The 13,958-nt window shown below is 37.1% G+C and overlaps 1 protein-coding gene across 14 annotated transcripts in view; it reads right to left on the minus strand.

Annotated features, from left to right (window-relative positions):
* MYCBP2 (MYC binding protein 2) overlaps nt 1-13,958 on the minus strand; it is a 197,443-nt gene that overhangs the window by 104,648 nt on the left and 78,837 nt on the right. For all 14 annotated transcript variants that reach the window (XM_068155980.1, XM_068156571.1, XM_068156486.1 and 11 more), the window contains 12 exons: nt 12,242-12,446; nt 11,704-11,857; nt 10,130-10,302; nt 8,887-9,012; nt 8,658-8,785; nt 6,906-6,997; nt 5,485-5,619; nt 5,316-5,399; nt 4,000-4,096; nt 2,107-2,299; nt 1,231-1,505; nt 89-310 (listed from right to left, as the gene is read on the minus strand). In XM_068155980.1, the coding sequence (XP_068012081.1) occupies nt 89-310; nt 1,231-1,505; nt 2,107-2,299; nt 4,000-4,096; nt 5,316-5,399; nt 5,485-5,619; nt 6,906-6,997; nt 8,658-8,785; nt 8,887-9,012; nt 10,130-10,302; nt 11,704-11,857; nt 12,242-12,446 (1,884 nt within the window). The remainder of the gene's footprint in view (nt 1-88; nt 311-1,230; nt 1,506-2,106; nt 2,300-3,999; nt 4,097-5,315; nt 5,400-5,484; nt 5,620-6,905; nt 6,998-8,657; nt 8,786-8,886; nt 9,013-10,129; nt 10,303-11,703; nt 11,858-12,241; nt 12,447-13,958) is intronic.

The following is a 13,958-nucleotide window of genomic DNA, read 5'->3' on the forward strand; positions in this document are numbered from 1 at the left end:
GCATTTTCTGCCATAGCCTTGTAAAGCTAAAACTTCAACTTACAAAACTGAAAAGCTGAACTGTGAGATTTTTAGAATATGTCCTAACCTGACTAAGTTTTTCCATGTGTGCAACCAAGAGAGGAAAGCGATGGGCCAGAGCAGAGTCATTCTCAGTGCTGACTTGTTTAACCATTGATCGCAGCAACGCCTCTCCATCATAAGCAATCGGAAAGATAGAGGTCAGCTTTACTGAAGTATGGCAGAGAGCAGACATAACGGCAGCAAGAAGTCGGCTACTGGAGGTTTTGAAGTTTGCTTCCTGAATGTCCTAAAAAAAATACAAAAAGAAATTAATAGAATGGGATTGTTGCATTCAAAGTAAAGGATGAAGCAGCTATTCTGGAAAAGAACTCTCCAGGTTTCTACTAGGTATAAAAATAACTTGGAGAAAGACTTTCATACACTGCCGGTTATCTTGTGAATTTTACATTATGGTCTCTCACGAGCTTCCATTTTTATGAGCTTTAAAACTGGAGTCATTAAAATTTGTTCACTGACATGTTTTAAAATAACAAATCCATTTTAAATGACTTTTGATATGTTACCCTTTGAAGACAAAGCACTTATGATAATGAAACCATTTAATTAGAATAATATATTAGAGAACTGCTTCTTCCTTGAATTTTTACGTGCTAAATGAATTTTTCATGCAAAGAAACAGTTAGTTTACAGCTCAGTGTAATCAATATAAGCAATCAACTACACTGTTCATTTGTGGAATACTTCTCCACAAGAAGACACTTAGAAGAATATTGGCAGCTTCTCATGTACTTTGCTGGGACAGAATACAGTTGTACAAGTAATGAGAAATTACTTAAGTATTAGTGAGTAATAAGCAACATGCAGAAAGAGTAATCATATATAAGCTGTAGCCTCAATACTGAAAAAGCATGTGCTGAGTCATCAGCACCATAAATTTTCTTCACTCTCCAAGAAAGAATCTGACTGCTACAGGAAACAATTTCCAAGGCTCTTGTTGAATGTGGACACTTGAGTTAAAAAACAAAAAACAAACAACAAATCCAAACAAACCAAGCCAAACCCAAATTATTAAAACAACCCAAGTTGCAAACCAGGATTAATACAAAACAGTAATAAAGGTTGGGAAAAAGGATACAGCTTGGCTCATCATCCTTGAGTGAAAGGGCAAGCTAAGTTGCAATAGCTACTTGTTTCATTTCAATGTACCTGGTCCAAACAATTCAGCAAGTCACAAAGACATGCCCACTGGAGAGATGGTGTTGGATAAAATGAATGAAAGCAAGCTGTGAATGTATTGTGGCATTCCTGAAGAACAGCTTCTAAAAGACTGAGAGGCTGACTGAGGTATCCTTGTGGATCATTGTCCAACTTCACCATGCAATGATCAACTCCTTCAGACAAAATTTTTCTCAGCAAGGTCCTAGTTTTTCCGATGCAATCTGCTAGTTTGCTGGTTTCTTCTACAACCGCCTTAGCTGTAGCTACAAGGTTACACAAAGAGGAGTATTAAATGTACAATAAATGAAATACCTTCATATAAAACTGCACATTTCACATGCAAACAAAACAATTAGAATGTAGCAGTGTTGATGAATTGATATTCACAGAACTGAAGGCTATCAAACTACATCAAAGAAAGCTCAACATCAAAAACTTGCAGTTTTCCAGTCTTTCACAACACATGCTGCATTTTAATATGAGCATTGTTAAACTACAGGCATGAAGAAGAGATACTGCCTTTCAAATTTAAATAGTGCTCACCACTAAAGCACCTACTGTATACAGAAATGGAAAAAAAAAAAGATACAAGTAGTCCAAAAGAACTGAACTCTCCAGTGGAACAAGAAAGTAACTCTAAAATACACACAAGTTAGTGTAAACATAGTGCTGGATGTGTGGTTATGCAGATCATTGAAAATGTCCAATTGCTGACAGCAGGTCTCTTAATTGCTCCAATAAAACCATCTCTATAAGCAATTTCACTTTACAGCATATCCTACATGAAAAATTAGATAAAAAATTTAATATTCTATAGATTACTATTTGTTGATAAATATGAAACAAGTGAGCTAAGAGTAATACCTGATATTGGATATATTTCACAGGTGTAGACTCTCAGCAACCTCAGGCAGCAAGTGCCCACAAAACGCAACCTTTCTAAATCCAAAAGAGTAGCAGTGTATTGGAACCCCTTCAGCCCACGAAGCTCTTCAACTCCCAGCACCAGTGTTGTCCAGCTCCAGTGAAGAATGCTCAACAAAGACTCAAAACATTCCTGTTTCAGGGTACAAAAGATATAGAAGACAGATTTTATGTTAAAAACAAAGGGAACTTCCTGCATCAGTACAAGATGAAAAGCAAAGAGCACCTATATCCATGTTTACTATGAAACCACATTTGTCTGTACACACCTACCACACAACACACAAATCCTGTTTGCTCAAGAAAAAAAGAACACTGAGAATGCAGGGAACACTTCACTGTAATATCATGCTAAAAGCAGTTTGTAGGTTGTAATATTTTGTGTGTGGAAGCCTCTCAGTTATTTAAGAACTAATAATTGTTTGAACTCACCTGCAAATTTTACTTGCTTCATCTGGATATGAATAGTGTAATACAGATTACAATCTTGTCATAACAGTAAAACCTTACACTGTCTTAGTTTTTAAACTGCTCTGATCTGCAGAACTGTGGAAACTGCATCATGCTTACAGTACTTGGAAATTCAACAGAAGCATGTGATAGTCCACAAGAAATTTGAGGATTTAAAAACATCTGTTCATCCAAAAATTTGTTTCTATTCTTATTAAATGCGGTTGATAGTTCTATAAGGTTGCACCTCAGAAGACAAACTAGAAGTATCTGATATTGAATACCTTCAAGCTGCAACAATCAATCTCACTGTTCACAGTTATAAAACACTAATGCTCCAGAAAGCCAGCTCTTTTATCTTAATTCAGATCTATGGTGAGAGCAATATAATGAAGAGGGAGAACACAGTACGAGGTATTAAGAATCATGGGTGTTCATAGCTTAAAGCAAATACTGTTCATCAAGCATACATTGAGTAGCTAATATGACAACAATATGATTACTAAAATTGCAAATGTCTAGAAGACATCTAAAGAGAATACACAAATAAGAGAAACCAAGATGGTTAAGGAAATTGCACTGCAAGTGTCTTTATGGAGGTAGCAACTCCAATATAAGTTGAGAATACTGACAGTACACTTAATGCAGTGCCCTGGTTAAACCAACACATGCAGTACAACATGTAAACCAGGGCGTAACTGAAAATAAAGTAATCACTGCAGAAAAGCAGAAGAGGAAGAGAAGGAAGCAGAAAAGGAGCAGAAAAGGAAGAGACTGCACTTAAAAAAACACAACTCAAAACACAAAGACTGAAGTGGCCTTATCCTATATGACACTACTGCATTTCAATTTAATTAAGTGTTCCTCAAGATTTGATTTAACTTCCTTCTTTGTGAGGAACAGCAGACTATCTTCTATTAATTGTTGCAATTCATTGTGCTTCTTAATATTCCTTAACTCAAAGTTTAATTAAATGCTCTGTGATCCTCAGTGTATACTGGAACGCATCTAAAAGGAAGATGAACATCACTGGTGTCTGCTTAATGACAGTAATTTAGAAGCCATGAAAGAGCCAATATAGAAGATTTCTCCCAAACTCTAAAAAGCCTGCTAGTATTAATTTTTAGGCAGAGAGTAAAGCTTGTAAGTCAAATACAAACAGTAAGTATGAATTCAACCCCACACTCCCCCCAGAACTCAGTACCTCAATGTTGTAAACAAATACATTTCTAGGCTCTTACCCTCAAGCCAATACCAAGCCTACCTAACCTCTGCTTAATGAAGTAGACCATAAAAAAGTACTAGTTATTTCCACATGTACTTTTCAGTTTCCTAAGTACTGAATGAACTTGTAGGAAACAAAAGATACTTGATAATACTCACCACTGAGACAGTTCTGGCAAAAGATCTCTTTAGAATATGCACAGGTTCACTGGTCTGCTGTTTTCCTTTGGATGCACTGCCATCACTTGTTGGCAGCCTGGAAGAACAATACAAGAACTGACTGGAAATCTGCATTATTTCATTTTATTAATTTTTACTATTAGTGTTTTGCAAGTGCAAGAAAAGTTTAAGATAATAATAAAAAGAAAGTTCCATTTCAGCAGAACATCCTCAAGTTCCTAATCATTCTAGTCCAGTAATAATACTTTGAATTCCCTTCTATCGGCAAGATTGTGACCATTGATAATAAAGTCAAGATTCAATTACATATGAAATTATTACATGTATTTACTGCATATCTTCAGATGTTTTCAGATATTTTAAAACTAGAAGTGTTATTTCTTAACATTAAACACTATGTAGAGATAAAAAAAATAGAAGCAGCATCTATTACTGCAGCACCTTTCCTTTTGTGCCATTCATGGCTCTTCAGTGATAATGTTCTTACAGAGGCCCAGCACTTGTCTGTCTTTGGCTACGGCCATCTCTCCATAGAGATTACCCAAACCCAAATATTTATTTAGAAAGGACATAGCAAAAGGGCTGGTATGAAGACATTCCAAGTTTCAGAACCAGTATAGGGGCAGGAGAGAATATATATACAGATAAATATATAAAAATTAGTGTTTTTTTGATAAATATGAGGAAATCTGAAAAATGCACTAGCAATACAATGAATGAGTTCTTGCTTTTCAAAAAGGTTACCTAACATTTTTTCATGAGAATAATAAAATTATTGTGACTTGTAAAACACAGTTTGTTGGAGTTTTGGTTTGGTGTGTTTGGGGGTTTTTTGTTTGGTTGTATTTGTTCTGGGGTTTTGTTTGTTTGGGCTTGTACTGGGATGGTTTTCTTGGTTGTTTTTGTCATCTTTCTTTCTCTCCCCTCCTCTCCCCCCCGTTAAAATTATCTAATAGTACTCCCCTCCTAAACTGAGGCCTACTAAAGCAAGTATTTTCCAACTAGCAAATTAAAAAGTATGAAGCATATTAGATGACACCATGAGGATTTCTAGAACTAAATGTAAGTTCCAAACATAATATATGACAAACAAGTGCAAGAAATATTGCAAAGTAGTAAGTGTTGGTATAGTGAATTTATTCCTTCTCAAAGAGACAAAGTTTTCCCTGTATTTTTCAGATACCAGATTCCTTAGCTAAATACAATCACATTTTCATGAAACATTCTTATGTGAACAGGGCTTCTGTTTAAGAAATACACCAATAAATTGCTCTAAATAGAGGTCAGAATATTACCTGTATAGTAACTGTGGGATCTGCCCTGCATTAACATCCGTACCATTATTTGATTTCTTGGAACTTTTAAACTGAAATACAACGCTGAAAAAGAAGCAATACAATTATTATTCAAGTAATATTAGGTCCTTTCTTTTGTATTAAAATAAATACAGGAGAAAAAACATACCCATCATCTGTAGTAATGGAGGCCTGTCCATGTGATCCACAATCACTGCTAGGTCCTGACACTCTTGCCCAGGCTACATACCACCAGCCAGCTTGTAGGAGCACTGGTTCATCAAACATCATTGCATACTTCTCTCTGGGAGAAGTAAATTTTGAGAAAGGCATATGTGAATTAGTTTTCAGATCAACAAATTAAACTCTGCTTATAAAAGCAAATTGAAAATTAACAGAATTAAGTTATTAATCTCAAGTATCCACTTATGCTCAACACACAGTAATACTTAGTTGAAAAAATATGGTACTAATTAAAATATAGTTTAGAAGAACCTAAAAATGCCTGTCTAGCTTGATCTTGATTTTGAAACAATCAGAGATCAAGTATCAACAGTAAAACGAGATTAAATTAACACACACAAACTGAATTATATACTATTATATATTATTTAAACATAATACAGCAAGTATAAAGCTTTAGAGTGTTTATTATATTCTTTTAATTCAATTTTTTTTAAAAGTTTGTACATAAGGAGAGTTTATACATAAATTCTTAGGACTGACATTAATGTGAGGAAGAAGTTCTTCACCATGAGAGTGGTGAAGCCCTGGAATGGGCTGTCCAGGGAGGTGGATGAGGCTCTGGCCAGCCTGATCTATTGTGAGGTGTCCCTGCCCATGGTAGGGGGGTTGAAACTAGATGATCCTTGTGGTCCCTTCCAACCCTGACTGATTCTGTGATTCTATATAAGAAAGTAACAGCACACGTGTTTGGTGTATTGATCCATAAGAATAAGGGTGCTTGGTTGCATGGGTTAGTTGATTAGGTGGTGCTGGATGGTAGGTTGGACACGATGATCTTGAAGGTCTCTTCCAACTTGGTTTATTCTATTCTAATTATACAAGGAAGATTTAGTCATGGATAATTTGAATGTTATTTCCTAACATTAAATGAAAAAGTAGCTAAAATATGGCTAATTGCATCTATATGCACAAAAATATTTAAAGCAGTAACTCTTTGTATTGTAATGAGCTAAAGTACAGTAACTATTTTGCAGCAATAAGCTTAATGAGTAGTTTAATGCAAATATGCATTTCTGCTTGAATGCATCTTCTTGACAGAAGTATTCAAAAGAGCTGCTACTGCAACATTATCTTGCCTTCTCATCACATAAGTATCAAATTTGCCTTTTATTTAACAAAACCAAACATGAGACAATTTTTCCCTTTTAATTTAGTACCATAATGGCTTGGTGAGGTATTTGGTGTTTTACTAACTTACCCAACACACTTTGAGGGTAAGTTTTACATCACTTGCAACAAATGCCTAATGATGTAATAATCTCAGTTGATATTTAAAGTGTTTTTAAAATGTGTATGAAGAATGTTAAAGTAAAGATCAAGAAGCAGGTAAGGAAAACATCTTACCTAGCAGCACAATCATATGCTAAGACATCTGTTTCAGCAAGAAGGTCTCCATCAGTTTCATGGTCTCCCCCATCTGGGCCCAACTCAAACAACTGGTGGAGTAAATAAAAAGGTAAAAATACACCTTAGGTGTTAGAAACCTCATAATCACACTTTTCACTGTCTGTCATTCTGGTGACTCTCTACTACTGTTCTTTCCCCTTCCCAAAAGTAATTGCTGATTACTGACAGGCAAATTCCCGCATGGAAACAAGGATTTTGTAGTACCAAAATAGCCACTGACACTCTCAAACCTATTCCCAGATAGATTAAGTGGAGAAAATCCCTAAATCACAGAATCACAGAATTCTGCAGGCAAGCCAAATGTAGAGCATCTGGAAAGGGAAAGATTGAAAGAGACTCAATTTTAATGGAACAGGACAGCATGACTGTTTAGGAGAGCCAGTCAGTAGCGTCATAAACAGCTCTGGTGACCCAGGAAAAAAGATGATACCTTTCTCAAGTGAACATGTGTTTCCTAGTGAAGTAATTTTTGCGTTTTGGCGAGTTCAAAACAGGATCACAATATATGTCTGTATCTTCTTTTGCAAATAACTATTTAATATGCAGATTAACTGTGGTAGGACTGGAAAAGCTTATTTTGGCTACAAACTAATTGCAGGCAAGAGAAACAAGTTGAAAAGAATAATACTACAGAAGAGTTTTCATGGTTTACTGCCTTTAGTATTTAAACATTAGTCACGCCTTTTTGTTTGTTAAATTTCTTGGCTTTCCTTAATCATTTGCAATTCTTGGTCATTGTGTTAAACTGGAGTAAAGCACAGCTATTTATTTTGGATCTGTTCTCTTATGCAAATGATACCACTAAGCACATGCCATTCATTTTCCCAAAAGAAACCTCAATGCATATTTAGCTGAAAATAGAAAATTCAGCAAACCACTAAATGGCAAGTAATAACTGCAGCTTATTCTGAATATATACATCTAATGTAAGTCTCAGATAATGGATACTTCTTTTACAGTGTCTTTTGTGAGGTTTCTGAAATCCTTATTAAATGCAGGAACAGAAGTCACTCATCAGAAACCAGAGCTCTGTTACACTGTGTGTTTATGTGAGGTTTTTTATCCAAAGCCAGGTTTGCTATGTAAATCAGTACGTTTAGATTTTAAATTCAGCCCCAATTATCCTTGCATTCGGCACATAGCAGAGTTAAGTATGTCTGGTGCCATTCAACTCAGTGGAAGAGTCCCATTTGAGAAGCTATCCAGACAGAAATTTGATAATGAAGTGGCAGGGACAGTGCTATGCAATGGTTCAATTGGTGCCAAAGAAATTCCAGCTATGAATAAACACACTCTGAGCAGCAGTCCCTCATGTATCCTGACACAGTACCCGATTCTGACTTGAAGCCCACAATATCAATTTTCAGCAAGGGGGCCTCTGAGCTTTGTAAAAACAGTTGACAGAACTGTTTGACCCACTAGCATTATCTGCTCAAGACCCTCTAAGATGGCACTTAGTGAAGATAAGAATGGGCCAATTCGTGACAATTAAGAACAATAGTTCTCAGATATCCACTTCTCCCACCTTACCTGCATAAAGCTCATTACTTTTCACTGCAAAGCTGCTCTGTAGTTCTATTGCTGATACTTTTCACTAAATCACTCATTGATCAAGAAAATGAATCATGGCATTTCTGAAAATCTGATTTTGGAACATACTATTGCTTAAAACAAACCCCCAAAACTTACCTTTATTTTTGCAGTGTATTCACCTCTACCTCCAAAAAGACCAAGGCCTCCTAACAGAATATCTGTATCAGCACAGAAACGAATAGCTTCTACTGAGTGGGCTGAATAACCCCAGCCTCCTCCATGGCCTGAAGAAAATAACCCCAAACAAAAATACAGTTAATCTAGCTTAGTCTTTCATTCCACAAGCCTGATCAGATTGTGCTATAAAATTTTACTGTGTACATACTTTCAAATCTGTTGACAACACTGTAGTCTTCTTTAGAATAAACTTTCATTACTGCTTGAGTCTCCTCTTCAGTATTTGCTACACCCATTTTTAAGTCCTGCATAGCAGCCAAAGTATCAAGACAACCTAGAAGAAAGCAAAACCTAAAAACTCAAAATTTCTTACTGTTGACTGTACTCAGTGAAATGCAATTGACTACTCCTTAAAAAGATGAAAGCAGCCTCACTGTTTTGTCCCTAAACCACAAATTAAGTTACTGAATATCATTATAGTTTTGATTAGGTCAGAGGTCATTGCAGTAGAATCTCAAGGTTCACTATTAAAGAGGGACTTAATTTATTAATTTTCTCAAGTAACCAAGAAATGTGATTAATTCTACTTTGCAATTATTCCAATGGCAAATAAGAGCTGGCAGCATCTTTTATTTTTTCCTTTTTACATTTCATGTACTACCAAAAAAACCTGAAGTCCTAACAACTTAATTATGGGTAAATTTAAGAGCCTACATATAAGGCATTTTGTTTCATATACATGGGTACCTAACATGCTTTACTCAGACATAAAACAGTACTGTTCAAGTTAAGAGTCACCACATCATTAGGAGACAGTTCACAGGCCAAAGAACTGATCACTCATCACAAGCAAGCTAAAATAACTGCTGAAGTGGTGCTCCAATGCATTGAGTACTTTGCACATGGCCACAGTGGGATTATTTTTTGGCTTTTCAGACTATGAAAGGAAATCATACTACTCTTAATGAACCATTATACAAAACTGCAAAGAGAAATTCTAGTTTTAGATATTGTGTTTACATTAAATAAAACTGTCATGGATTGAGTTCAATCTGCAGAGTTAACCCAGCACAAAACCAAGTTTAGTTAAGAGCACATTTCTTTTTCCCCCTGTCTCTCTTTTGGAGACTCCAGGTTAATTTAGCAGTAGTGACTTTACTCTTCAGACTGTCCAAAATCTATCATCTAGAAATGTCTTGTAATTTATTACGCTGACTTGCAGCAGCAGGTTCCATCAGAACTCTAAAATTGTTTAGCATCATTAGGATGGCAGAAGAGAACTATTTAGGTTAAAATTAACGCATGAGCCAGATCGTGTTAACAGCAATGGTGGAAGATTAGAAAGTAAAATTTTAACTCAAAAAAAGTCAGAAAAGGTTAGACTACAATTCATTTATACATTAATGTTTCTTTAATTAATCTAAGCTTCTGACTCAACTACAAATGTATACCTAGAATGTGCAAAGCTGCATGAGATCTGGTGGTTAGAGCTTTGGAACCTGTTGGCAGAGCAAGTTCTGGACTCAAAATACTACACCGGGATTGCATGTCTGGAGCTGAGGGAAGTCTGGAATCGGCAACTACTGCATTGTAACTCCACAGCTCCCTAGCATTCTGTCGAAACCTAGAACAAGACAAAAGAGTAAAAAAAAGGCCTTTCACCCACTAGAAGTTTACAAAGATCTAGCTGATAGTTGCATTTAATGTAATTAACAAACTATAGATCTGCTAGTACAAGCTTAAAATTGGTTATCATTACACCAAATGCTTATAGACTTTACTAGCTTAACACACTAGCAAGTCAAAAGGACCAAAAACATTCTTACTGTATTTCAAGTCACACAGTCATATTACAGGTTCACAAGTTATCAGAAAACAATAGACACTTGTATTAAAACAGTATAACCAATTAAGAACAGTATAACTAGAAAAGTGCTAGATATAATGGGAGATGTGCTCAAACATGAAAAAGATCCCAAGTGAAAGGAAAAGGGTTACATGCCTTCAAATAAGTCTGAAAAATCCAACATATTTTGTTTGGGCTTTTAAAAAATGGATAAAATCACCTTACGAGTTTTTAAGAGATTATAAAAAGGAGCTGCATAAACAAGGGACTACAAAAACTTTCTATACTACAGATGACATGGAGAAGACCACCATGAAAAATTTGTTTTTTGTTATAATTATGTAAAAGGAAGAAACAGAAGACATATGCCTATGGGAGTGTTCTGAACAAACACAAAACGAAATTTCAACTGGTACACTGCTCTGAGAATCCAAATGGAGCTAAGAATGAAGAAAGAAACTGTTTTGAAGACAAATATTCTAGGAGAATACATGTATTCAGAATTTCAATGATCTAGACGTATTATATAATCACAGAATGCACTGTTTTGGAAAGGATCTTTAATGGTCATCTAGTTCCGCCCCCCTGAAGTTAGCACAAATACCACATATGTGACTTGGAAATTTCTCAAGCTGAACTTCCGTTTTAGTTTGCTACATCAAGTTGAGTGTCATCTCTTCTCCCCTGAAACTCGTCACTTTCCCATGTCCATTGATAACTGCATTCATCATGAACTGAGTCTTTCCATAAAGTGTTTAATCATGCAGATAATATCATGACTCTGAACATTCAGGGATATGGGGTGCTACTCATCCTTACTTCATATCTCAGCATAATTTAAGAATTGGCACCTAGCTAGTGAGATTCAAACAATCCTGTGGATGTATAATGCCAAACTACATGAATCATGGAATCATAGAATGGTCTGGGTTGGAAGGGACCTCCAAAGGTCATCTAGTCTAACCCCCTCTGCAGTGAGCAGGGGCATCCTCAACTAGATTAGGTTTGGAAATCATCCCAAAAAACAGGCAGGGAGGGCAGGTAGCAGGGCAGGAAAGAAGATATGTAAGGCTAAAAATTTGCTTTTATTTACTAGGGAACCAAGGAAATCTCCAGCCTCCAAAATATCTTTAAAAATATCTCTATGCGACAGCTTTAGTAGCTATAATCCACACTTGCCTCCAAATAACATCATAGACAGGATCCAGACACACACCAGAACCTTGAAGGTCTTCCTGCTCAGAATCATTGAATGTTTTGCAACTGCCATCTACTTTGTTTATCAGAAGACATTTAAAAGGAGGAGGTTCTGATATTGAAGCTGGTACCAAACCTAGATCAGAGAGCAAAAAGAGTAGAAAAACATGAAGATTCCACTCATTACACAGCATTTCTATGCACGAAGCAGTAATTTAATAGGGAAGAACAGACATACTGTTTCAGAAAAAAAAAAAACCCACACCACCAAAAAATACCACAAATCACAGTGGAAAAATGTTGAGGAAAAAAGTGTTCAGACTTTCACATTCTTAATTAAACAAAAGTTGAGTTCTAAAGGAGCTAGAAGCATCATGTGCAGTATAATTAGGAAATCAAAACATTCTAATTCTCTTCCTTCATATATTTTACATGTTTCTTCTCTACAGTTTGCATGACCAGTATTATTCTTTCTCCAATGCTTCTCTAACCACATAAAACATTACAGAAAAGTTCTTGCCTATTATATGCCTGCTTGCAAATATCTCTGATGTAGCCAGCACATGAGAATTAATGAGAGCTTCATCGATCCGGAGGAACGTCTGGTCTCCGCTTGCTCCAATCCACGTTGCTTTGCGTCCATATTTAGAGCCTATATTAGGCATAGGTGCTGGTTTTGCATTCCAGTAGGGCATATCCAGAATAGGTCTACCAAGCTGACCTTTCTACAGAGAGAATGAAAGAATTAGGGAGTAAATGGTAAGTCTGTCAAAAATCAATAGACTACTTTGATAGTTTCAACATACAAAATCAGTAATCAGGAAGAGACAGTTTACCAGAAATTTGCCTAGAAAAAGCAGTGTCTACTCTAAGTGAAGTATTACACACTTAAATGCAACAAACAAGTTATTGACAGATATTCTTTCTCTATTCTGTTAGGGTTTACGGGTGAACTTTTTTTGTTAATGCAACTTAAACTCTCCATGATGGATAAATCCTCCTTTCCCTCTTCAGGATCAAACACAAAAGCATTATTCTCCTTTAATACTCAACTTACAAACAACTTCACTGATAAATGAGAGATTACTTGTGGTGGGTTGAAAATTCCCCCAACATTAAATTGCTAGACGATCCCAGTTGGAAGTGAATGAAGCCATATTTACAAGCAAAACTACAATCTACAATGAAATGCAATGAGTATGTACAAAATATGTTAGTTGCAGATGTTAGTCAGTTAGAGGGTAGAAAGGCTCTGCAGAGGGACCTCGACCGACTGGACAGATGGGCAGAGTCCAATGGGATGGCATTCAACAAGTCCAAGTGCCGAGTGCTGCACTTTGGCTACGGCAATCCCATGCAGAGCTACAGGCTGGGGTCGGAGTGGCTGAAGAACTCCCAAACAGAGAGGGACCTGGGGGTGCTGATTGACAGCCACCTGAATATGAGCCAGCAGTGTGCCCAGGTGGCCAAGAGGGCCAATGGCATCCTGGCCTGCATTAGGAATAGTGTGGCCAGCAGGAGCAGGGAAGTCATTGTGCCCCTGTACTCTGCATTGGTTTGGCCGCACCTTGAGTACTGTGTCCAGTTCTGGGCCCCTCAATTTAAGAAGGACATCAAAACACTTGAACGTGTCCAGAGAAGGGCAACAAGGCTGGTGAGAGGTCTTGAACACAAGCCCTATGAGGAGAGGCTGAGGGAGCTGGGATTGTTTAGCCTGGAGAAGAGGAGGCTCAGGGGTGACCTCATTGCCCTCTACAACTACCTGAAAGGTGGTTGTAGCCAGGAAGGGGTTGGTCTCTTCTCCCAGGCAACCAGCACCAGAACAAGGGGACACAGTCTCAAGCTGCACCAGGGGAGGTTTAGACTCAAGGTGAGGAGGAAGTTCTTCACTGAGCGAGTCGTTCGTCACTGGAACGGGCTTCCCAGGAGATGGTTGAGTCACCGTCCCTGGAGGCGTTCAAGAGGGGATTGGACGTGGCACTTGGTGCCATGGTCTAGTCATGGGGTCTGTGTTGATAGGTTGGACTCGATGACCCTCGAGGTAATTTCCAACCTTAGTTATACTGTGATATATGGCATTTACAATATTTACAGGTATTTACAATTTATAAACAGCACATGAACCACCCCTGTATAAAAACCAGGGGAGCTAATAGCTTCCCCTTCCCTGCTCCCCTCCTTACCTCTCTGGACACAAAGGGACATGAGAAAAGACCAGAGAGTTATTTTGTTAGGAC

Source organism: Melanerpes formicivorus, unplaced genomic scaffold, assembly GCF_026170545.1.
Source record: "Melanerpes formicivorus ecotype bairdi unplaced genomic scaffold, bMelFor1.0.p_v2 SCAF_1, whole genome shotgun sequence".
In the NCBI taxonomy this organism is placed as follows: Eukaryota; Metazoa; Chordata; class Aves; order Piciformes; family Picidae; genus Melanerpes; species Melanerpes formicivorus.